At 40.1% G+C, this 23,050-nt stretch overlaps 1 protein-coding gene across 3 annotated transcripts in view; it reads left to right on the forward strand.

Annotated features, from left to right (window-relative positions):
- Window positions 1–21,654, forward strand: part of TRIM55 (tripartite motif containing 55) — a 77,247-nt gene extending 55,593 nt beyond the window's left edge. For all 3 annotated transcript variants that reach the window (XM_036742043.1, XM_036742042.1, XM_036742044.1), the window contains one exon: window positions 20,625–21,654. In XM_036742043.1, the coding sequence (XP_036597938.1) occupies window positions 20,625–20,750 (126 nt within the window). In that variant the 3' untranslated portion in view covers window positions 20,751–21,654. The remainder of the gene's footprint in view (window positions 1–20,624) is intronic.
- Window positions 21,655–23,050: the final 1,396 nt, after the last annotated feature.

The raw sequence follows: 23,050 nt of genomic DNA on the forward strand, positions 1-23,050 counted from the left end.
GGATTCGTTTGTGTCTTATGGCTACACGTTTTTTGCTGCTTTATCCCTCTGGGGAAGTCAAAAAACCAATGATAATGTGTCGCAGGAGACTATGGGTCACAAGGTCAGCCAGGAGCCTAAATAAATACCATAACAATAGGAAACAAAAGTGTAGATAGCCATTTAAAGAGGGAGGAAATAATGGAATCCCACAGGAGTGTCATACAGGTTCTGAATTAATTTCCCCTGGCAAATTATATCTTTAGCTCTCTCATACCAGAACCATAAAACAGAGGTACTTGTGGTATTGTAATTAAATAACTGATGTTATTCTTGCTTCCCATATTTCCGAATTTCTTATTATTTGCTTTCAACCTGTGTCACTCATTAGAGGTGGGTATTCTATAGACATTACTGGTGGAACTCATGAATTTCAGTAATTGAGGAGTTATTCACTTGAGGTAGCCAGGTGGCTCCGTAGATAGAAAGCTGGGCCTGGAGTCAGGAGGACTTGAGTTCAAATCTTGCCTCAGGAACTTACTAGCTCTGTGACTCTGGGAAAGTCACTGAAGTTCTGTCTGCCTCAGTTTCCTTAACTATAAGATGGGAATAATAATATTAGCACCTGTCTACCAGGGGTATTGTAAAGATCTGATGATATATTTATAAAGCACGTAGCACATAGTATTATCCATTGCGTTCATACAGCTTAAAAATGACTAAGATGGAGTCTAAAAAAGTGATGAATGCACTGACTTCTCCAGTCTTGAAAGGATTGTAGTTAATATCATAAAGTCTCCAAGGATCCAATGGATCTAAATACCGGTCCAACCTTAGAAGCCTTAAAACATCGGATCTCAGCCACTAGCAATTGTGTGGAATGTAGGGCTGTAGGAATTTCTCTGCCTGTGATGGATCGGTCTGTGTGTGATTCTGCTTCTGAGACGTAGTCCTGTTTACTTGTCTTCCCTTTTGACAGCTTTCTTTTGTGTTCTCTGTCTGCTTTGGGGGGAGGAAGAATATCATTCCTTGCTTAAGGTGTTTCCTTCTTAAAGGGAAGAGGTTGCCTTGGTTTCCCAGAGTTATAGGTTGTATTTTCTCTTCAAATTTATAATGGCTACACATGTTATTCTTTGGAATAGTGGAGGCTGGTCACAAATCTGGACAGGGGATAAGCCTGTGCCTGGGCCAACTATTAGGGTTTAGACCGTTAGCCCATACTCATGCATGTTCCATACAATGGTTACCATTACAGTAGAAAAATCAGTTAGTGGGGTAGTGGATAGAGTGGTGAGCCTAGAGTCAGGAAGACTCATCTTCATGAGTTTAATTCTGACCTCAGACACTTACTAGCTGTGTGGCCTGGGCCAAGTCAGTTAACTCCATTTGCCTCAGTTTCCTTATCTGTAAAATGAGATGGAGAAGGAAATGGCAAACCACTCCAGAATTTTTACCAAGAAAACCCCAAAAGGGGTCATGAAAAATCAGATATAACTGAACAATAACAACAAAAGTAGAGCTTTTGGGGGGATCATATTAAGGGGCATGCAATGGGTAATGGCCACATTTTATCCACCCTCCACCCCCGCTGGGGGAAAACCATGTTGAATTCATGGCAGTAGCCACATGTATTAAGGCAGTGCTTCTACTCCATCATCCATCCATTCCCACTGGCTCCCATGCTTACTAATACTAGCTATGATGACTTCATCTCAGAAGGGTGACCATTATGTACCATTTTGTAGGACTTTTCTCCTGACCATTGCAAAATGCTTTTCTGATATCACCTGCTCAAGCCTTATCATGGCTATTGAAAGCAATGGTGGGAGAGCAGTAGTGTCAAACTCAAATGGAAAGGAATTTCTGAAGGCCATACATTGACTTAGAAAGCCACAAATTAACATCATCTATGTTGTATTGTATTTTTTTTGGTCAGACATTCCCCGCCTGATTACATTTTAATTTGGTTTGGGATGTACCAGGCAGTGAACCTGACACATCTGGCAAAAAATAGTATTAGATTTGGGGTTATCAAACCTGAACTGAAATCCAGATCCTGCTATCAGTGATAACAACCCAAGTGACATTTAGGAAATCAGTTCATCTCTCTGGGCTTTACTTTCCTCATTTACATATGGCATAGATCTGCATGGCCAGGGTAACACAGATAGTAAGTGTCAAAGAGGAATTTGAACCCCAACTTTTTTTAAATTTCAATTCAGAGCTCTATCCACTACCCCTGCAACCTCAAGCCCTGGATTTGTTGTCAAAAAACTTGACTTCAAGTCCAGGCTGTTACTTACTAGCTGTGTGACTTTGGAGAAGTTGCTTCCCATTTCTGGGCCTCAGATTCTTATCTAAAAGACTTAAAGGATTAGATTTGATAACTTCTTTTCATTAAACAGAAAGATTTCCTTTCTTTTTCTTCACCTTTTCCAAGTACACCCTTCCTCTTCCCCTATGTGGATAAACAAGATAAAAACCTTGTAACAAAGAATAAGAAAGAGAGAAAGGAAGGAAGGAAGGAAGGAAGGAAGGAAGGAGGAAAGAAAGGGAAAGAAAGAAGGAGGAAAGAAAAAGAAAGAACAGAAAAAGGAAGGAAGGAAGGCAGGAAGGAAGAAAAGAAGGAAGGAAGGAAGGAAGGAAGGAAGGAAGGAAGGAAGGAAGGAAGGAAGAATGAACGTGAGGACAGGAGTTGAGGGAAAAGGCAGTGCAGCAAAATTAATCAACAGAGGCCTTGATGACATGTGAGGTCACTTCCTTCCTGGACATTTAATGATCTCACAAGAAATAGTATCCTCTTGATATAATTGGCTTATCAGAAAACTGTTTCCCTTCTGGGGCTTGTTAGGTAAATGGCCATGTTGATTTGTTTTTCTCCATTCATAGGGCCTAGCATTTTCACAGTTGGATGTCCCATTCCTAACATACTTCAGTTACTCAGCCGTTATGCTGGAGCTGATTCCTGGATGACAAACATGGCCATTAGAACTCTCTGGTACCGTTGCCAGGGCCCAGCTCCTCCACTTGGAGATGAGTCACAGGCTGCCTCTCATCCGCTGAGTTTCCCACTGTGCTCTCAGGTTGCATTTTTCTCTCCGGTCTGGAATTCGTGAACCAATGCTCAAGAATGTAAAGTGGGGGACCAGGCCGCTGACCAGGCTTTCTGTCTTTCTTACAAGGACTCTAAAAATGTCCAGAACATTCCTATTTGCACCTGTTTTCAGCATTTGTTTTATGAGTGACAGTGTGATCCCAAAGAAGTCCCAGGAGATCTGGGTCCTGGTCTTAGATCTACTATGCCACTAATTTTGTTTAGTTTTCCATGAGTGATTTTACTGCTCTAGGCCTCAGTTTCTTTATTTGTAAAGTAAGGAGGATAAATTAGGTCATCTCCAAGGTCTGTACTGGCTCTATAAAAACTTCCATTTCTAAGATTTAGCTTAAAAAAACAGAGTGGGCAATACTTTCACTAACAGTGGATTTATTCATTTCAGCCCAACCAGGTTTCATTGTTTTTGTTCATTCATTTTCATCATATCTGAATCTTTGTGACACCATTTAGGGTTTTCTTGCTATTTCTTTTTCCAACTCGTTTTACAGGTGAGGAACTGAGGGAAACAGGGTTAAATGACTTGCCCAGGATCACACAGCTGGTAAGTGTCTGAAGCTGTATTTGAACTCATGAAGATGAATCTTCCTGTTTCCAAGCCCCATGCTCTATCCACTGTACCACCTAGCTGCTCCCAGGTTTCATTATCCATGAGGAAAATGTTTTATTTAGCTGAGTTAGGTAGAGTCATCATCCACCCTGGATTCCCAAATGCTAACCAGAATAGAATGCCAGGTCTACAAGTCATAGCAATCCGTCAGTCAGACAGGCATATTTAAGATCCTACTATATGGTTCTCACCAGTTACCACTGTTTTGGGAGAAATATCTCTCCTTTGAGCTCATGTGGTAGGTTACTGCTGTTGAATAAATCTACCGCAACACAGAAGTTCTATAGATAAAAACCTAGGTTTTATTATTCTCAAGCACAAGTTCAGGAGGTAGGAAAAAACCCTCAACAGGAATTGGAATTTCTGATAAGCCATGTGTAGAAGAAATTATAACAGAGAAAAAGTAAACTATTTTAAAATATATAGCAATAGGCCATAAAGGTCACATAGGCCTAGTCAAACATATTGATTTCCTCACACTTCTTTCAACTAAAACTGAACCAAGTTAAGCAGAATCCTGATTTCATGTGTTCCCTAAGGAAATAGATCTAGTTAACATATAGGTAAATTAAGTCAGGTTACAGGTTAAACTATACTTAGAGGGCTCACAATGGGCTGACTGAGAGGAGAAGATTTACATGCCACAAAGATAACCAGAAGTCTTGGAGCCAGGAGAATCTCTTCACAAATAGTGAACTAAAATAACCTTGGGAAGCTCAAAACTCTCCTTTGCCTTCTTACCTGAGAAATGACTCTAGAGGAGAGAGTGAGACTGGTGACTTTGCGCAGCCCTCCCTCACCTAAATCCGATTCACTTGCATGTCGTAGCATCACCCCCCTGATGTCATGACAAGCAGCCACTACAACAGTCTGATAAGTCTTCACTTAATATTATCATTCCATGAGTCACATTTTCATCAGGTGAGGCCAGATGTTAATATCAATAGGAAACAGGCTTCAGTTAGGCAAAATGAAGGAAAACTGAATAAAAGGAGATTTTTTTTAAAATTCCCATCATTGTTTGTATAGATTACTGCCGCAGCAACCCCCAATCAGTCTGTCTGCCTCAAGTCTCTCCTTGTCACACAAGAGACACTACCTCCCATCTCCATGTCTTCGCACTGGTTGTTCCCCATGGTTGGAATGTAATTCCTCCTTTCTCCCTTCATGTACTATCTTTTGCATGAAACCTGTTCTGATTCCCCCCAAATATGAGTACCCTCCCTCCCAATTACCTACTATAAATACATAAGTACTTATTAACTTTATGTTTATGTTATATTTCTTAGATGTACTTGGCTTCTCTGGTAGATTGTAAGGTCACGGAAAGTAGAGCTTGTTTCAGTTTTTGCTTTTTTGTACTCTGGTACCTGTGGAAGTGACTGGAACGTAGAAGCTGTTTAATGAATGTTTGTTGGTTGTTTGGTTGATTGACAGATTGCCAGTCACTGGAGACTAGGTGCTGGATAAAACCGAACATTCTCTGCTCTCCAGAAACTCGAATTCTAGCCTAGAAAATGACATGTACACACATACACACGTATGGCAGGTAGGTGGCACAGTGAGTAGAGCACCAGCCCTGGAGTCAGGAGGACCTGAGTTCAAATCCAGCTTCAGACACTTGACATACTTAATAGCTGTGTGACCTTGGCCAAGTCACTTAACCCCAATTGCCCTGCCTTCCCCCCTCCAAAAAAAAAAAGACTAGAAATACCTAAGTGCAAGTCTGGCTTCAGACTCTTACCACCTGTGTGACCCTGAACAAGTCACTTCACCTGTTTACCTCAGTTTTCCCAAGTATAAAGTGAGGATAAAAGTAACATCTACCTCCTAGGGTTGTTGTTGGGATTAAATGAAATAATAATTGTAAAGTGCTTGGCATAGCACCTGGAAAATAGTAAGCATTATTATATATGATACTTACCATTGTTATATTTATTACTTATTATTGTCATTATAACATAAATAGATAAAAATAGAGAGTAAATTAAAAACAAATCTTGCTATTTCTACCTTTATAACATCTTAGTCCCTTTCCCTCCACTTCCACATCTACTACTGTGCATAATTCAGGCCCTCCTCATCCATAGCCTCGATCAGGGGTGGGGAACCTGTGGTCTCAAGACCACATGTGGTCTTCTAGGTCATTGGATTTGTCCTTTTGACTGAGTCCAAGTCTCACAGAACAAATCCTTTTATTGAGGGAATTTGTTTTGTGAAGTTTGAATTCAGTCAAAGGGCTATACTTGAGGACCTAGAGGGCCATATGTGGCCTCAAGGCCATAGGTTCCCCACCCCTGGCCTAGATTATTGAAATAGTCTCCTAGTTGGTACCCCTGCCTCAAGTCTCTTCTCTCTATAATCCGTCCTTTGCAAGATGACAAACCGGCACCCCTCAAATGCAAAACTGACCATGTCGCTCTTGTGCTAGTGGTTGGTGACCTACTACCTGTAAGATCAATCAGATGATAACATCTCTGTCTTGGCATTTAAAGCCCATCAACCCTGGCCACATCCTATTTTTCATCCCTATTGCATTGCTGCCATTCTCACTCCTGGTGGTCCAGCCTCACCCGCCTTCATGCTGTTCTTCTTAGATGGCATTCATTCCATGTGTCTTTGTACTGGTTGCCCTTCCAGTGTGGAAGGTAATTCTTTGTTGCCTCCTTCTCAGAATCCCTAGTTTCCTTCGAGGTTCAGTTTAAGTGCCTTCTGCTACTGAAGATCTTCCTAATGCCCCCAGCTGCCAGTGCCTTCCCCTTAAAATCATCTTGTACCTACTTAGCATGTATCTCATATACACCTCCATGTGTACATGTTATCTCGCCTGGAAAGATTGTAATCTCTTTGGAAGCAGAAACTGTTTTTGCTTTTGTCTTTCTGTCTCTAATACCTAGCATAGTACCTGCTGAGGACTGTGTGCTCAGTGTTTGTTGATTGGTTGATTGAAGGCCATGCAGCAGGAGGTTGGTACCAGTGGCCGGAAGGATCAAGAAAGGTTTCACTTGGGAGGTAATGCTTGAAATGAACTTGAAGAAGGTTAGAGATTCTAAGAAGCAGCAGTGAGGCAAAACTGTACTCCAGGCATGGAGGTGGGGTGGACCTGTGCAAAGGCGTTGGGACAGGAGATAGATTGTTGTGTGAGGGACAATAAGCAGACCAGTTTGGCTGGACCATACAATACTTGAAGGGGAGTAACATGTAATAAGTGTGGTCTGGTGCCAAGTGTTGGAGGGTTCCAAACCAAGCAGTCTGTATTGGGTCCCAGAGAAAATAGGGAGCCACAGAAGTTTATTGAGTAGAGGTGTGACATGATGAGAGTTTTTGTTTAGGATCATCACTTTGGCAGCAGAGTGGAGGATTGGAGAGGGGAGAAACTTGAAGCAGGTAGGCGAAGTAGAAGGCTATTGCAATAATCTAGGCCAGAAGTGATAAGGGCCTCCACTAATACCTAATCATATAATATAAAATATAATAATATAATACTTTGATGTTTGCCAAGTGCATACGTATTGTCTCAATTGAACCTTACACCAAATGTGTCAGGCAGGTGTTGTTATTATCCCTATTTTATGAATGAGAAAGCTGAAGTTAAGTGATTTACCCAGAATCATTCCGATAATTGGTATCTAAAGCAAGATTTGAACTTAGGGCTTCCTGACTCCAGGTCCATTAATTCTATCCCCTACTTACACTGCTTAGCTTGATTGGGGAGAAAGAAATGGATGTGACAGGTGTCATGGAGGTAGAATTGATAATAATTGTCAACCAGTTGGATTCAGGGGGTGAGGGAGAGTCAAATTTGGAAGGATAACACCTAGGTTGAAAACCCTGGTGAGTGACAGGATGGCTAAAAACCTCCAAAGAAATAAGAAAATCAGGAAATGAGGAGGATTTGGGGGAAGGAGGGAAGTGAGATAATGAATTCAATGTTTAGTAGCTGTGGATAAGGCTTTGAGTCAGGGATAAGGGGGCATCTGCTATCTGAGGACTAACCTAGCTAAAATTGGAGAAGCTTGTTATCAAAATGCTGGCAAACCAGTCAGTACCTACTATGTATCGGGTATCTGGGATACAAAAGCAGAAGTGAAAAATTCCCTCTCCTCAAGGTGCTTACATTCTGTAAGTGGAGACAACATGCACACATATTAGTATATGGAAAATAATTTAAAATATTTAGAGAATAATGGAGGGTTCCAAGCCTGGCATCAGGAGGATCTGAGTTCAAATGCAACTTCATATACTTACTAGCTGTATGACCCTGGGCAAGTCACTTAACCTCTGTTTGCCCAAGTTACCTCATTTGCAAAATGGGTTTAATAATAACAATGACCTCCCAGAATTGTTGTAAGGAATAGAATGAAATAATATTTGTGAAGCACTTTGCAAAACCCTAAAGTGATATATGGGCAGCTAGGTGGTGCAGTGGATAGAGTGTGGGGCCTGGAATCTGGAAGACCCATCTTCCTGAGCTCAATTCTGGCCTCAGACATTTACTAACTATGTGACCCTGGGCAAGTCACATAACCCTGTTTGCCTCAGTTTCCTCATGTGTAAAATGAGCAGGAGAAGGAAGTGGCAAACGACGCCCATATCTTAGCCAAGAAAACCCCGGATGGGATCACAAAAAAGAGTCAGACGTGACTAAAAAGTGACTGAACAACAAAAGTGATATGTAAATGCTGGCTATTATCATTACTAACAACAATAATAAAATAAATGCAAGGTAATTTTTAATTGGAGGCACCAGAAAAAGGGAGGAATCAGGAGAGGCCTCACATAGGAGGGGATTTGAGGGGAATGAGGAATTCTGAGAGTTGGAGGAGATGGAGGAGTACGTCCTGGACATGGGAGACAGCCTGTTCAATGGTACCAAAGTGGGGGGATGGATTGTCATGTCTGTGCAACAGCAAGAAAGCCAGTCTGGTAGTATAGGTATAATACATTATATGATATATTCATATATAGTATAATATATATGGTATAATATATGTATAATATATTATATGTATAATATAAACTGAGAGTAAAATATAATGAGAAAGCAAAGGTAGGTTGTAAAGGGCTTTGAATGTCAAGCAGAGGAGTTTGTATTTGATCCTAGAGGTAACAGGGAACAAGTAGAGTTCACTGAGCAAACTAGGCCACCGTGAGAATAATGTTTCTTGGCCAAAGCACGCCAATCAGGATCTGCATTTGTGGATGATCCATACAGATGGAATATTTTGGAAAATTAAAATAATAGCTTAATACACCAATCCTCCCATATGACCCAGTTGTGTTTTAGTAGAGGCCTCCAGGGCCTCTAAGGGATAAAGCCACGACTGGGATTTTATTGGTAAAGGAAATTCCTGGATGAAGAGATTTTTCTCTTGTTGCTGTTGGTTGTCCTTCATTCTTGAAGAGGACTGTCATATCAGAGAGGTGTGACCCTTACTCAGGGTCACATTGCTATTATGGGTCAGAGGTAGGATTTCAACCTAGGTTTTTCTGACTTCAACATCAGTTTTCTATGTACCATCCTATGCTGTCTCTAACTTTAATCTAAAGAAGTGACTAATGGCAGAATTTCAGGTATAATGTCAGCACAAATCTAACCTGACTTCTTGCAGTCTGTGTTTTACATGTATGAGTAGAGCATGGCTCAATTCTAGGCTCATCTTGGAGACAGAATGTCAGTGTTGATGCTAATTGAGCCAACAGATCAGTTAAGCTCCCTTCTAGTTCCACCTTGAGCAAATGATAGGTAAGATAAAGAGAATTCATTCAAGTCCTCCATGGGACCACCAAACAACTAACTAGTATTCCCTGGAATATATTATTATCATTCTCTAGCACAATCTGCTGTGATAGGAATATTTTAATTGACACAACAATATTTTAGGAAAATATTAGGAATATTTTGATAAAGTCAGATACTGGAAATGGAATCTCAAGTGTGATTTGACCATTGTCATACCAGGATTTCATAATTGTAAGTAGGTCAGGCTGTTGTCATGCCAAGGGGCTAAAGCTTCAATATGTCACTTACTCTTGGGTTGGCTTTTTTCCCCCTCTTCTTTTTAAATAAGCCACCACTAATTCAGGATTATAGATTTAGATTTGGGAGGGGCTTTAGACATCATCTAAGTCTAACTCCTTATCATATAGATGAGAAACTGAATCCCAAAGAGGTTAATTGACTTGCCTAAGGTCATACAGGTAGTAAGTAACAGAGCAGGAATTCAAACACAGGACCTTTGGCTTCAAATTCACCATTATTTCTGATATACCCTGCTATGTGTTGATGTCCATTTAATATGATACCTTCCTATTCTGTCTTACTTCAAGGATCCATGATTTCAAGAGTGTGGGTACAGCCCGCTCTTTTGCCACAGCCTTAATGGGATGCTTCCTGAATGACTGTAACTAAAAAGTTCATCCCTGGGTCATGGGGTAATGAGCCTCTATCTCTAGCAAAGTAGGTCCTCAAATGATACTAGACCTGGATATGAAACCTTTCCAATAGTCTCTTTCAGTACGTCTTTCTTTGACAGCCTGGAGTCCCCTTCATACCATGATGGAGAGTCATTGAAGGGCATCAGTAGAGGGTTGGTCTTTCTGGTTTGGCTAAATGGCAATACCAAGAGCTACCATTTAATGCTTATTATTATTTAATTGATTAATTGTGCTTTAATGTTTGGGAAGTACTTCATATAAATTCTCCTTGCTCTAATCAGCCTCCACCTAGAGTATGGTGTTCAGTGTCAGAAAACACATTTTAGGAAGAACATTGATAAGCTGGAGAGTGTCCAGAGGAGGGTGACCAGGATAATAAAGGGCCTTGAGTCAATTTCATATGAGGGTCAGTTGAAGGAGCTTAGGATGCTTAGCCTGGAGGAGATGACTCAGATAGGAAAAGATACTGTGTTTGTCTTTAAGTATTTAAGGGACCATCATGTGAAATAAGGGAAGCTAGTTGGCACAATGGATAGAGTGCCAGCCCTGGTCAGGAAGACTGATTTTAAATCTGGCCACAGACACCAGCTGTGTGACCCTGGGCAAGCTTAGTCCTGTTTGCCTCAGTTTCCTTATCTATAAAATGAGCTGGAGAAGGAAGTGCCAGACCACTCCAGTGTCTTTACCAAGAAAACCCCAAATGGGGTCACAAAGAGTTGGACACAACAGAAAAATGACTCAACAACAACAAATGAATATGAAAAGTGGCCCAGAGTGGCAGCCCTGGAAATTGAGGATGTAGCCTTCCCTGGATGTCTCCACCTTCAAGGATGGCTTGACCAACACATTCAGTCCTGTGTATTCAGTGGATCATTTAGGACTGACTGCCTTGTAAGGAAAATAGCCAAGGCTTGTGCTAGGATGGAGGATTAAAGGAACCTTCATTCTCCTCCCACCAAAAAAGATACTAAAAATGTCAAATATATCACCAAATCTAAAACATTGTTATGTTACCTCCTTGGGTATAATTTCCTTCCCTGTTTGCATTTTTGGAATGAGAATGTGTTTGAAGGGAAAATACTTTTCTGGGATTTTCCCTGTCAAAAGAGGGAAATATCCTCTGAATGTGGGCAGTTCTTGCTATCAAACTGAGAAACCTTTCCTTGAAAGCTTCTAGACGATTGAAGCCAACCTGCTATGCCATTTTCCTGTACTCCATAACGAAGTCATATATCAAGACTCTAGTATAGGCAAGACACTGTGCTATGTGCTAAGTATAGATAACAGAGATGGAACAAGACACAGTGCCTACCCTTAAGGAGCTTACAATCCATTTAAGGGCATTAGGCACATCCAGAAATTTTTAATACATGGCAGATTGTAAGAATCAAAAATGAGAGGTTTAAATAAAATTCCATGGGAAATCTGAGGAGGAAGAGAACACTGCTAGTTGGTGTTAAGGGGGTAGGGAATAAGTTAGGTCTTTAAGGAAGGGAATAAGTGTTTCCATAGTATCAGCTATGTGCCAGGCACTGTACCAAGTGCTTTTATTCATACAAAAATTTGCTCATTTTGATCCTTACAACAGCCCTGTGAGGAAGGTGTTGCTATTATCCCAATTTTATAGTTGAGGAAACTGAGGTTATTTGCTGAATATCACACAGCTAATAAATGTCTGAGGACTGATTTGAACTCAGCTCTTCCTGACTCCCAGCCCAGCACTCTATCCACTGTGCCTCCCAGATGCCAGGGAGGAAAGAATTTCATTAAGAAGAGATTAGCTGTGGGGATGACATAAACACAAGCATGAAAATGAAAGAGTTTAAGACAAAAATGGAGGTAGGTGAATAGACCAGTTTAACTGGAATGTAGAGCATGTGAAAGGAAGTAGTGAGAGAAGGCTAGAAAGGCAAGTTAGAGGCAGGTTGTAGAGGGGTTTTATCCATTGTTTGGGAAGTACTAGGGAGCCACTGCAGATTTTTGAACAGAGTAACAGGATCAGAATAGTGTGCATTGGAGATTATGTGGGCAATAGTATAAAAGATAGATTAGAGTGGAGACAGCCGGGATACTGGAACACCATCAAGGAGGTTGTTACAAAGGTCTGGGCAAGACCAAAATCAGCAAGCTTAATTCTCTACCATGGTGGGTCAAGTGCTCTGCTAGGCACTGGAGAAGATCCATAGAAAAATAAGGCATGGTCCCTGCCATCAAGGAGATTACAGTTATAATTTAGTAAGGGATGCAAGTTTTTGCATACATGTATGTGACCCCATTTGAGGTTTTCTTGGCAAAGGTACTGGATACTGCCATTTCATTCTCCAGCTCATTTCATAAATGAGGAAACTGAGGCGAACAGGGTTAAGTGACTAGACAGGGTCACACAGCTGGTAAATACTTGTCTGAGGCCAGATTTAAACTCAGGAAGATGAGTCTTCCTGACTCCAGGCTCAGCACTCTATCCACTGCCCCACCTAGCAGCACAAAGGAGTCAAGAAGAGAACACAAATAATACTAACATAAACTGCAGCATAGTAAAGAGGAAAGTAAGTACTTGGATAATTCCTAGGAAGGAAAGATAATTTCTGATTGAAGGATCAGGAAAGGCTTCATGGAAAGGGTAGTATTGGAGCTGGGTCCTAAAAGCTGAGTAGGATTTACTGCTGATTGCTTAAAATTATTCAGCAAGCATCTACCAGGAACTCTTTTTATTTTTAACCCCGCTGCTGCTTTCCTAGATCCTCTTTTGATCCGCACATGTATAACCCCTGTTCCAAAGCCCGCTGGTATGGAACTCTGTCTTTATTGGTGAAAGTGAAGGTCCTGCCCTGCATAAGGATGTGAGAATGGGGCAGAGTTGGCAAGAGGCTAGAGCTCCATGTCTCAGCCAGTCCCCTTTGGGGACTCTCCAAGTGAGAGTTCCCTTTCTGTCTCCCCCAACCTCTCCCCACCCCCCAGGACTCTTCAGAGATGAGCCTCTTTGGGGACTCATCAAGTTTCGAGTCTTGTTAAAGTGTGGAGTTCCTTTGGCTTCTGGCTTCACGGGAGAAGATGGAAGATGCCAAGTCCACTTCAGGATGCTGAAGAAGACGACTCTGGGAAGACATGAGAGGAGCTGGCAGTATCCATCATGTCTCTATATCCAGTCTGTTACTCTAGAGACTTTGGGGAGTTTTCCCTTGGGCGAGATCTAGGACACTTTCTTGATTGAGTTGAGTTGGCTCACTCGCAATGTAAGAGCTTTTTTACTTTGTATGTTTTCTCCTATGTATACCTTCTCTGATTTCTGTTTTGCTGTGGTTTGGATAAATGGCTCTCTTTGCTACTTGCTACGTGTGTTCATTGTGGAACTGGTGCTAGGTGGAAAAGGGTCAAGCCTTGGCATAAAGCTTGGAGTCCCCCTTCCCTCCAGAAATGGCAAGTAGATCAAAAGTTAGATGGAACCCAATTATATCCATTAGATAAATAATATTTAAGAGATCATATAAATATATACATCTAGCCCTCTGGCCTCAACCTCCTGCTTCCCCTCCTAGCAAGAATGAAAGTCTCCCTTGAAGAAGGGTATGGGGAGAAGAGGCTAGAGATACCTATTCTGCTTCCCTTTCAGTCACATACAAGAACAGTCATTGCAATATATGGGCCTGTCTACACATGTTGGGCCCACTACTACCACATTCATTTGTAATATTTGAGTTTTGCCTCCTTCCCAAAGCTTGGACCTTATTCCAACTGGGAAATGGGGTTTAATATACTCCCAGAAGAAACCTTTGGATTTAAGTTCTGAGCTTGAAAGTTGAGTATCTGATCCTCAGGTCAAGTTTTTATTTTCGGTTTGTACAATGAATTTGTAGAGAGCAAAATCACCATCAGCTGCAAAGGAGAATGAAAGTGAATTAAATTGGTCTCAAGTCACCAGCAACAGTTTAAAGAAAGTTTTACAGTATTTGTGTCCAGTAATATGAAAATCATGGGGGCTACCCAAGAACCCAGTACAGGGCAATGAATGTACCAGACTTGCTGCTCTATCTTTCAGTGGATTAAAAGCTGTTTCATTCATCACTTTTCCCATTATCTTCCTTCTTATACTCAGTCTCAATTAAGTCCATGTAATATTATATGTGTTTTACTGAAATAGCAAGGCTCATTTGCAATGTACGAATTACCTCTATGAACAAGGAGACTTCCAGAGAGCAGCCAAGACAGGAGGGAGTGCAAGGCAGTGGGGAAAAGAGGAGTGAAACTGGGTTGAAAAGGGGGATAGATAATTGATACCTGAAAAGGAAAAAGAGTTGCTTGAAAGGAGCCTTTTCCAAATGACCTGAACTATATTGTCTCATTTTTAGATTTGTATCCCTTGTGCAATTTCTATCACACGGTAGCTGCTTAAGAAATACTTGTTACCAGCAAAACTTCACCACTGTTTCTAGAAATAACAAATGATTTATCTTCAAAACTCAAAGTTTTAGGTCTTATTTTGCATGTTGCCAGAAGTCCATTAGAAAATGTTTTTAGATTAGGAAATTCATGTCAGAATATGTGTGTTCATATTTTCTCTTATTCTTCATTGAACTATTTCTATTAATCTTTCAAAGCGACTTCAAATGTTTTGGCTTTGGGTTTGGGGTTACAGAGTAGGAGTTGAGCATAACTCGAGGATAGAGACTGTCTCATTTTTTCATTTGCATCCATGACACCTAGCATAGTAGCCAGCACATAGTAGGCACTTACTATATGCTTGCTGATTGGTTGAGACACTTGAAGTGGCACATTGCTTTGTAGTAAGTGACTAAATGCTGAGTTCAAACTCATGTTGTCCCAAGATAAACAAGAGAGCTTTGTGATGCGCCTAAGTGTCCTAACACACTTGGTGGAAAATAATGTCAGTATCTAAACCTTATATGACAGGTGGTTATCTGGAAAAGAAGATAATTCCCAGTCTCTCTGTTGGTATGCTTTGGACCTTGACAAAATCACATAGACAAAAGGAATACATTCCCTCTCTCTCTTCACTGTCTTGTACTGTATTAAAATAGATCACATTTATCAATTCACTTAAGGCTTAATGGTAATGCATCATAGAATTATGTGGTTACTGTTGCTACCTCTTATATAGAATCTTCACCGAGAACAAGGGCTTTATGACCCTCTTCCCTTTTCCTTCTGCCCTCCCTCTTCCTTTCCTTCCACTAATTTCCTCTTGCCTTTTACCTCTTCTTCTTTTCCTTCCCTGTCCTCCTTTTCTCCCATCCTTTCTCCCTTTCTCTCACCCCTCCCCCTTCCCTTCCACTTCTCCCCAACCCAAATGTAGACCAAAGTATAAAATTCAGAAATAACCAATGTCTGATACCCACTGTTCACTTTTCCCTCCGTTCCCAGACTAAACTGTACAACAATACGCACCCTCAGTAGCAGAAATAATAAACAATCAGTGCCCCACATTCATCTTCCTTAGATTTGCAACAGGCTGAGCTCCGCAACTTGACAGGATTAGGATAATCCAAAAGCATTTTGCAAATAGCCAACAATAAGGATGGGAAAAAAGGCATTTCTTGGTATGTGAGAGATGTACCGTAAACACTGAATTTAAAAAAAAATAAAGGCAGAGTAAATTTTGGTGATGTTTCAGAAAGATTCTTGTGTCTGAGTTGATTTGCAATGTAAAAAGGAAAAAAAAGAAGTAATATTTTCTGATCCTCCATAAATCAATGCCACAGCATCTTGGAGAAAACCTTGACTCTGCTCAGAAACAGAGTACAATTGGGCAAATAATAATGGGAATAGGCTGAGGGGATTGAATCCCTGAGCTATCGAGTCCTCTCTATGAAAGATAAATAAAACAAATACTATTTCCTTAAGTTGTCTTTCTTGCAATGAAGTGTGCCTAAGCAGAAACAACACCCAGCTGAGCCCTGCGTGGTGAAAAGGGGGTCCTGGGGATCTGTTTATTTTGCAATTTAAAATTATTAAAAGGGAGGGGGAGGTTTGTGGAGCCAGCATTTATACTTTTGTTCCTGAGTAGGGTCAAGGAGGCTCCGAGCTAGCCTTGTGGACTGAGGGCAAATTTCCAGGTCTTTCATTGTAGGCCCCAGCATAGCCTCCCTATCACTTACATCAGCTTGCTTCTCCATGGAATTGATTCACAAGATTTCTCTCTTCTCAGGTTACTGAGAGAACTAAATAAAAATGATTATCAAGAAATCTAGATGTGTGAAATCATAAATACGAAGATTTTGGCACCAACTATTAAGGGCTAAGGACATCAGACTTAAAATTTGGGAAGGGTTTTGGCATCTAGGATAGGAATAATTTTTTTGACAATGCTTTCTTCACAACAATTCTGTGAAAGGTGATTATCAATATTCTCATTTTGTAGCAAATGGAGAAACTGAGCCTCAGAGAAAGAAAGTGACAAATCCAGGGTCACACAGTTAGAGTCAGAGCAAAAACTAGAAGCCAGGTCTCCTGACTACACATGTAGGGTTCTTCCTCCCTCAAATGTGTCCTGGTTCAGAGAGAAGTCACAGCAGCTCAAGAATAGTAGCGCCCTCCCCTCCCACTCCCAAGTTTCTTCCATCTTGGGTTCCCCAAGAGGTTTTTCCACATAGGTTTTTTCCAGAACAACTTCCATAGAAACTCTTTCTGGTCAGGGACTTCCTATAAAGAAAAAAGGCCACAAATTTGACCTTGTCACAATGGTAGACAGAATTCAGTATATATTCAGAAAAGACTAGTAAAATTACTATTGCACATCAATCCTCTACGCCGATCATTTGGTCCTGCCTGTCAGCTTAATGGAGCAGCCAGGTAGCACAGTGGATAGAGTGCCAGGCCTGGAGTCAGGAAGACTCAGGTTCCTGAGTTCAAATGTGAACTCAGATAATTACTACCTGTGTGACCCTGGGCCAGTCACTGAACCCTGACTGCCATTTCCTCAAAAAATGGCAAACTGCTCCAGTATCTTTGCCAAGAAAACCCCAAATGGGATCATGAAAAGCAGACACGACCGAACAACCATATATAAGATGATTGACATCTTGGTGATTTTGGCAAAGAAGTTAGAGCGGAGTGGAGAAATTACATGGCACATGTAGTAATTAGCCTTTATATTGTACTCAAGGCTTACAAAGTGCTTTACAGATATTATATCATTTGATCCTCACAACAGCCCAGGGAGATAGGTGGTTTTGTTAAATCCATTTTATGGATGAGGTAATTGAGGTTAAGAGAGTTTAGTGACCATCCATTTAGCCATCTGAGGCAGAATTTGAACTTAGGACTTCTGTAGTCCCAATCCAGCATGCTTTTCACTGTATCACCTAGCTTATTCTTGGGGTTTTTTTTGGAGGGGGAAAGGCAGGGCAATTGGGGTTAAGTGACTTGCCAAAGGTCACACAACTAGTATATGTGTCAAGTGTCTGAGGCCGGATTTGAACTCAGGTCCTCCTGACTCGGGGGCTGGTGCTGTACTCATTGTGCCACCTAGCTGCCCCACCTAGCTTATTCTTAGTACTTTAGGAATAGAGACTGATTCTGTGATTTCATGGGTATTGGCTGAGGACATTTCCTCAACCTGCTGTAGGTTGGCACCTTTCCTGCAATTTATAGTATTAGAGACTGCCTAGAGCAGAGGTGTCAAACACTCACATTCCCTTCCCCTATAACACCCCCCCCCCATTAAAACGTATTTGGGAAATTTTTAACAAAATAAATAAAAATACAATAAAACACAGATAACATTACATTTTGAAACTAAGTTAATATTCAGCTTGCAAGGACCCTTCTGCACAGATTAGTGACCCTGTTTCTATATGAGTTTGACACCCCTGGCCTGGAGCACTGAGAGGTTAAATAAATTACTGAGGGTCACGCAGCCAGTTTGGATCACAGATGGGACTTCAGCCTAGGTCTTATTGACTTGAAGATGAATTATCTTTCCACTATGTCATGTTGCCTTTCACACACACACACACATACATACATCCACATATACATATCTATATGTATATGTGTGCACATGTGTATATATATACATCGTTATATATAGATACAGAAATATGTATGCATGCAATATATTTTTATACATACACACACACACACACATATATATATATACACATATATATACTTATAAGCTGTTGAGCACACTTCAGGTGTTCTGTTGAATACATTTAAATATAAGAATATATACGTATGTGTAGGTATTTTGGTTTTGTTTAGTCATTTTAAAGAGAGTCACCAACTCTCTATGATCCCATTTGAGGTTTTCTTGGTAAGGATATCAGAGTGGTTTGCCATTTCCTTCTCCAGCATATTTTACAGATGAGGAAACTGAGGCAACCAGGGTTAAGTGACTTTATCAGAGTCATATAGCTAGTAAATATTCGAGGCCAGATTTGAACTCAGGAAGAGGAGTCTTCTTGACTTCAGTCGTGGTACTTTATCCACTGCACCACCTAGCTGCCCTAAGGCATATGTATATACATACATATTCACATGTACGTGTGTGAATATGAGTGTGTACATACACACACATATAGATATATTGCTTTGAAGTTACAGATTGTTTAAAAGGAGCTTTGGATTCAGTGTGTGGACCTGGGATTGAATTTCAGTCTTGCCCTTTGCTAATTGTGTGACCTTGGACAAATTGCTTGACTTCCTTGGTCCTCCATTACTTCATTTGTCAGAAGAGCGGGGTTGGTCCAGGGGAACTTTATGGTCCCTTACAACTTGAGTCTTCTGTATGATCTTATATCCTAAAAAGGTTGAATGGAAAGAAGGGGTTTGTACTTTATAACCAGGCACTGAATTCACGGCCTTGTCAGAAACCGAAGATTGATGAACAGTGAGTTCTAAGAAGTAGATCCAGGCATACAAATGTATAAAGAATATCCACAATAACTTGGTAACCTGCTTTTTAAGCCCAATGCTCCCCCGTGCTATGCTGACTAGTAGGGCCTGAAAGAAGTCCTTATGATCAAGGAGCAGCTTTACTATTAGGAAGGCTCTTACTTATTAAACTCTTGAACACATGGAACTTTCTCTGGGCACCATCCAAAAGTGCTCATGTAGGCTAGAGTATCTAGTGAAGAGCGGGCCAAACTCTTCTGCCTCATTCCAGCTCATTTTAAGACAACAAAAGAGGTTTTGCATGCATGTTGCAGTTTCATGGCTAAGGCTTTGCGGTTGTGGAATGCATGTATTTATTTCCCTCATTGTTTGGGCACAGTGTCATTCTGAATTAGTAGGATAGCTTTTAGCAATCTAGAATGTAATATTTTAAAATGCTGTTTTCCCTCACTCCTTTTTTTTCTGATTCCCATAGGAAGAATTGTGCTCATTAATACGCCTTTGAATTTAGGAAGATCATCGACTGTAATATAGTGAAAGTTTCTTATAAAAGTTTCCCATAACATTCAATGATATCATCTTGTAAAAAATAGCAAAACTCCTAAAAATTTTCAGTAGGGGCAGCTATGTGGTGTAGTGAGTAGAACACTGGCCCTGGAGTCAGGAGGACCTGAGTTCAAATTCAGCCTCAGACACTTGACACGCTTACGAGCTGTGTGACCTTGGGCATGTCACTTAACCCCAATTGCCTTCCCTTCTCCCCTCCAAAAAACAACAAAAAAAATTTTCAGTAAAAAACCTAGTTCCCTAGAAAACATCAAGCTTGACTATTCTGAATTGCTAAAAATTAGCTTTTATTGTTCATGAAAGTTCATGAAAATAAAACTCTGTGAATGTCAGGTTATCTTTACATTATGTTGTACCCTTGTGTTCCTCCATTGCCTTGGGTTTTGTTGTTTGGGGGCAAGAGAGAAGGAGAATTCATGCCTTCCATGACTTGTTAAAAGCAAACTCTAGGTTTTGAAAGAACCAATACGAAAGGCTTTCTAGTCCCTGGTAGAAACTTCTTGCTTTTAACACCATGGGGAGAAGTATGTACCCACCTACCTGAGAGATATTAGAAGTTTGGAGAGGTCGTCTTTGCTAAGGCTGCTTAATTCTGTTATCTTTTCTCAGTTTAAACTCCTACTAATTTTAGTGTGATCTGTAAGAACCCAATATGACCAGTAAGAATTGTAAAACTGACTCTTCTCTAAAACAAACAAGCAAGCAAACAAACAAACAAACAAGAGAACAAAGCACCCTGGACTCCTTTCATAAGGCTCAAGACATTCCTTTCACTGCTTGCAGTAATGGGTGCTATGTTACTGCTGGCCCTTCTTTGGCTTATAAACAGATTAACTTTCACAGCCCACATCAGTTGGGCCTGTTTTCTGAGGATCTCATAGCTTTTTTTCCTTTTAGTAATAACAATTATTATCATCATCATTGTTATTACATTCTATATAATTATTGATGCCATCCTTTTCCCTTGCTCTAAATAACCTTCTTTGCTTAAAAAAAAAGACTGGACCAACTCAAATAGGCCCTGTCTCTCCTTCTTCCTTTGATACAGATTTTCTTCTTTTACAGATCAGGACTGATTCCTCTGCCTCCCAGGGACAAGTGGAAGGTGCTTCAGGGAGCAGTGATGGAGCTGAGAATGAGCCAGCCCGCCATGTCTTCTCTTTTTCCTGGTTAAACTCCTTGAGTGAATGATGTTCATTCCAGCTGCTACCTCTCTGTCTGCTTGGCTAAGGGACAAACAGAGGCAGCATGTGACCTAGATGAAATGAATATGAAGTAGTGAATGAATGGGACCTCTGAATGAGTTTTCTGCAAAAAGCTTTGATTCCATGTTAGTTACCTAACACTTAGAGGGGGAAAGAGTACTTTGGGGAACTTGCTGCCACAACAAGGAGAAAAATGAGATGATCTTGTTATAATGCTGTATAGGGACACTTTATAAAGGTGTGTATGTGTGTGTTTGTGTTTGTGTGTGTATGTGAGTGTGTGTGTGTAACAAAAACCCTTAGTGAGAAAATGCTGAAAAAAACAAAACCTTTTGTTTTGTTATGATGATAATAGATGGTATGTACCTTTTTCTTTCTAATGTCATTGGTCAATGAACATGTATTTTGTGTTTAAATTTACAAGGGATTGATTTAGCAATTTATTTCCAAGAGGCAAACATCATTGACCAAACCTATAAAATACTTCATTAAAAAAACCTTCCTTTTCTTTTCTTTTTTTAGTGCTAGATACTTCTGCTTCCTTACTTGCAGAATGTCCATTGAATTAGGGACATTTTTTTTATAACTCAAAAGACCATAGGGTTGAGATATATATCAGGGGCTAGTATAACTCTTTCAGTGTTATTCCATTCTCAGGTTTAGGTATTCTGATAATCTATTCCTTAAGTAAAGGAGACCTTTCAGAAAAATTGTCTACTTTCTTACATAACTACTTAGGAGTCAAGGTAATATATTGCATAAATGCTGCATGGATTTAAACATACTTTTCAAGTCACATTCTGTTCGACACACCATAATGACTCCTTTGGAGCATGGCTGTAATTCTACTATGTATGAACTATTAAATAAATGTGAATTTTTTAAACTTATAGTCTTATAATGACTTATTCAGTGCTGTATCCCATCAGTTTGTTTTATGAAGTCATTAAGCAAATGTATTTATAGGGAAAAGGAGAAGATGCTTCTTCATATAAAAAAATTAGCTTTGAACCATTAACAAGTCAATCTTTTTATTGTTGCTGTTACTGTAATTCAATTACAAAATGTACCTAAGCAGATTAATTAATGGTGAAACTGAATTCCTTTGGAAGTATTCCATTTTAGGGATGAAAAGAAGTAATTTATATTCCTGTGAACTAGGATGATTAAATTTGGGATGTTTATGAGAATGGAGGACATTTGTGGAGTTTTAGATGCTAAAGTCCTTACATAAACTATTTCACCCAGAAATAATTTTGACAAATGCCAATTTACATATTACTTTATTTAATAGCTTTATGTGGCAAAATGTTGCCAGTTTTCTAGTACTAAGAATAGGTATGATTTTAGTCAACACCTTAGAGAAAGAGATCACTTTAGGCTAAGAAATCTTGATGAAACAGAGATGAATACACTTTTTTGTTTTGCTAAATTAAACCATGTTATTTTACAGTGATTCTTGAAGATGTACATCTTTTTATTTCCCTCTCTCTTCATCTCACTCCCCACACACATGCTCCTTTTTCTCTCTCACCCCCACACACAACTATCTTAAATATAATAGGTGGTAGGTTTTAAAAGCATTGTCATTATGAACCAGTTTTTCATCTCAGCTGCATTTCATAGAACCATGGATTGTCAGAGTTGGAAAGCACCTTCAAAATCTAAGAAAACCGAGGACCCTATCCTTGTCCTAAGGTCGTGCAGCTACCAATGGTCTCTGCATCATTGTAAAAACTGTATTAAGTCCCTGCCAGCATATGTATTTTGTGTAGAAATGAAAACTCAGGAAGAATTTTCTCTCTGTTTTCTTTGTAATAAAGGGAGTAGGGTGGGGAGGAAAGGGAGAAACTCTTCTTCATGTGTAAAAACACAGCAAGAGAAAATATAGATGAACCCATCATGACCTTTGCAGCTTTTATTAAAAATATAAATATTCAACATTCTTTTACACAACCAAATTGACTGAGGGCTGGAAAGATGTTTTATTATGACAATGTTTACAAGAAAAAAAATGATTCAGAAGAACTTACATGGTTTCCCCTCCCAACCACCCTGAGTCCAGGGAGAAAAGCTTTCTCCTTGACTTTAGAACACAACAAGCTTAAGTAGGTGACTTTCCTGTGCTCCTTCAAAACGTTTCTTCAAAGGTCTACACCTGTGCTAACCACACCACTAAAATAACTTGGAGAAGGAAAATAAAATTACAAAGGACAATTTTCTTTTTACTGCACTTAAATACACTTCGTGCATGCTAATTAAGGGATATAGGCTCTCTCAGTGTAC

Source organism: Trichosurus vulpecula, chromosome 1 (assembly GCF_011100635.1).
Source record: "Trichosurus vulpecula isolate mTriVul1 chromosome 1, mTriVul1.pri, whole genome shotgun sequence".
Classification (NCBI taxonomy): domain Eukaryota; kingdom Metazoa; phylum Chordata; class Mammalia; order Diprotodontia; family Phalangeridae; genus Trichosurus; species Trichosurus vulpecula.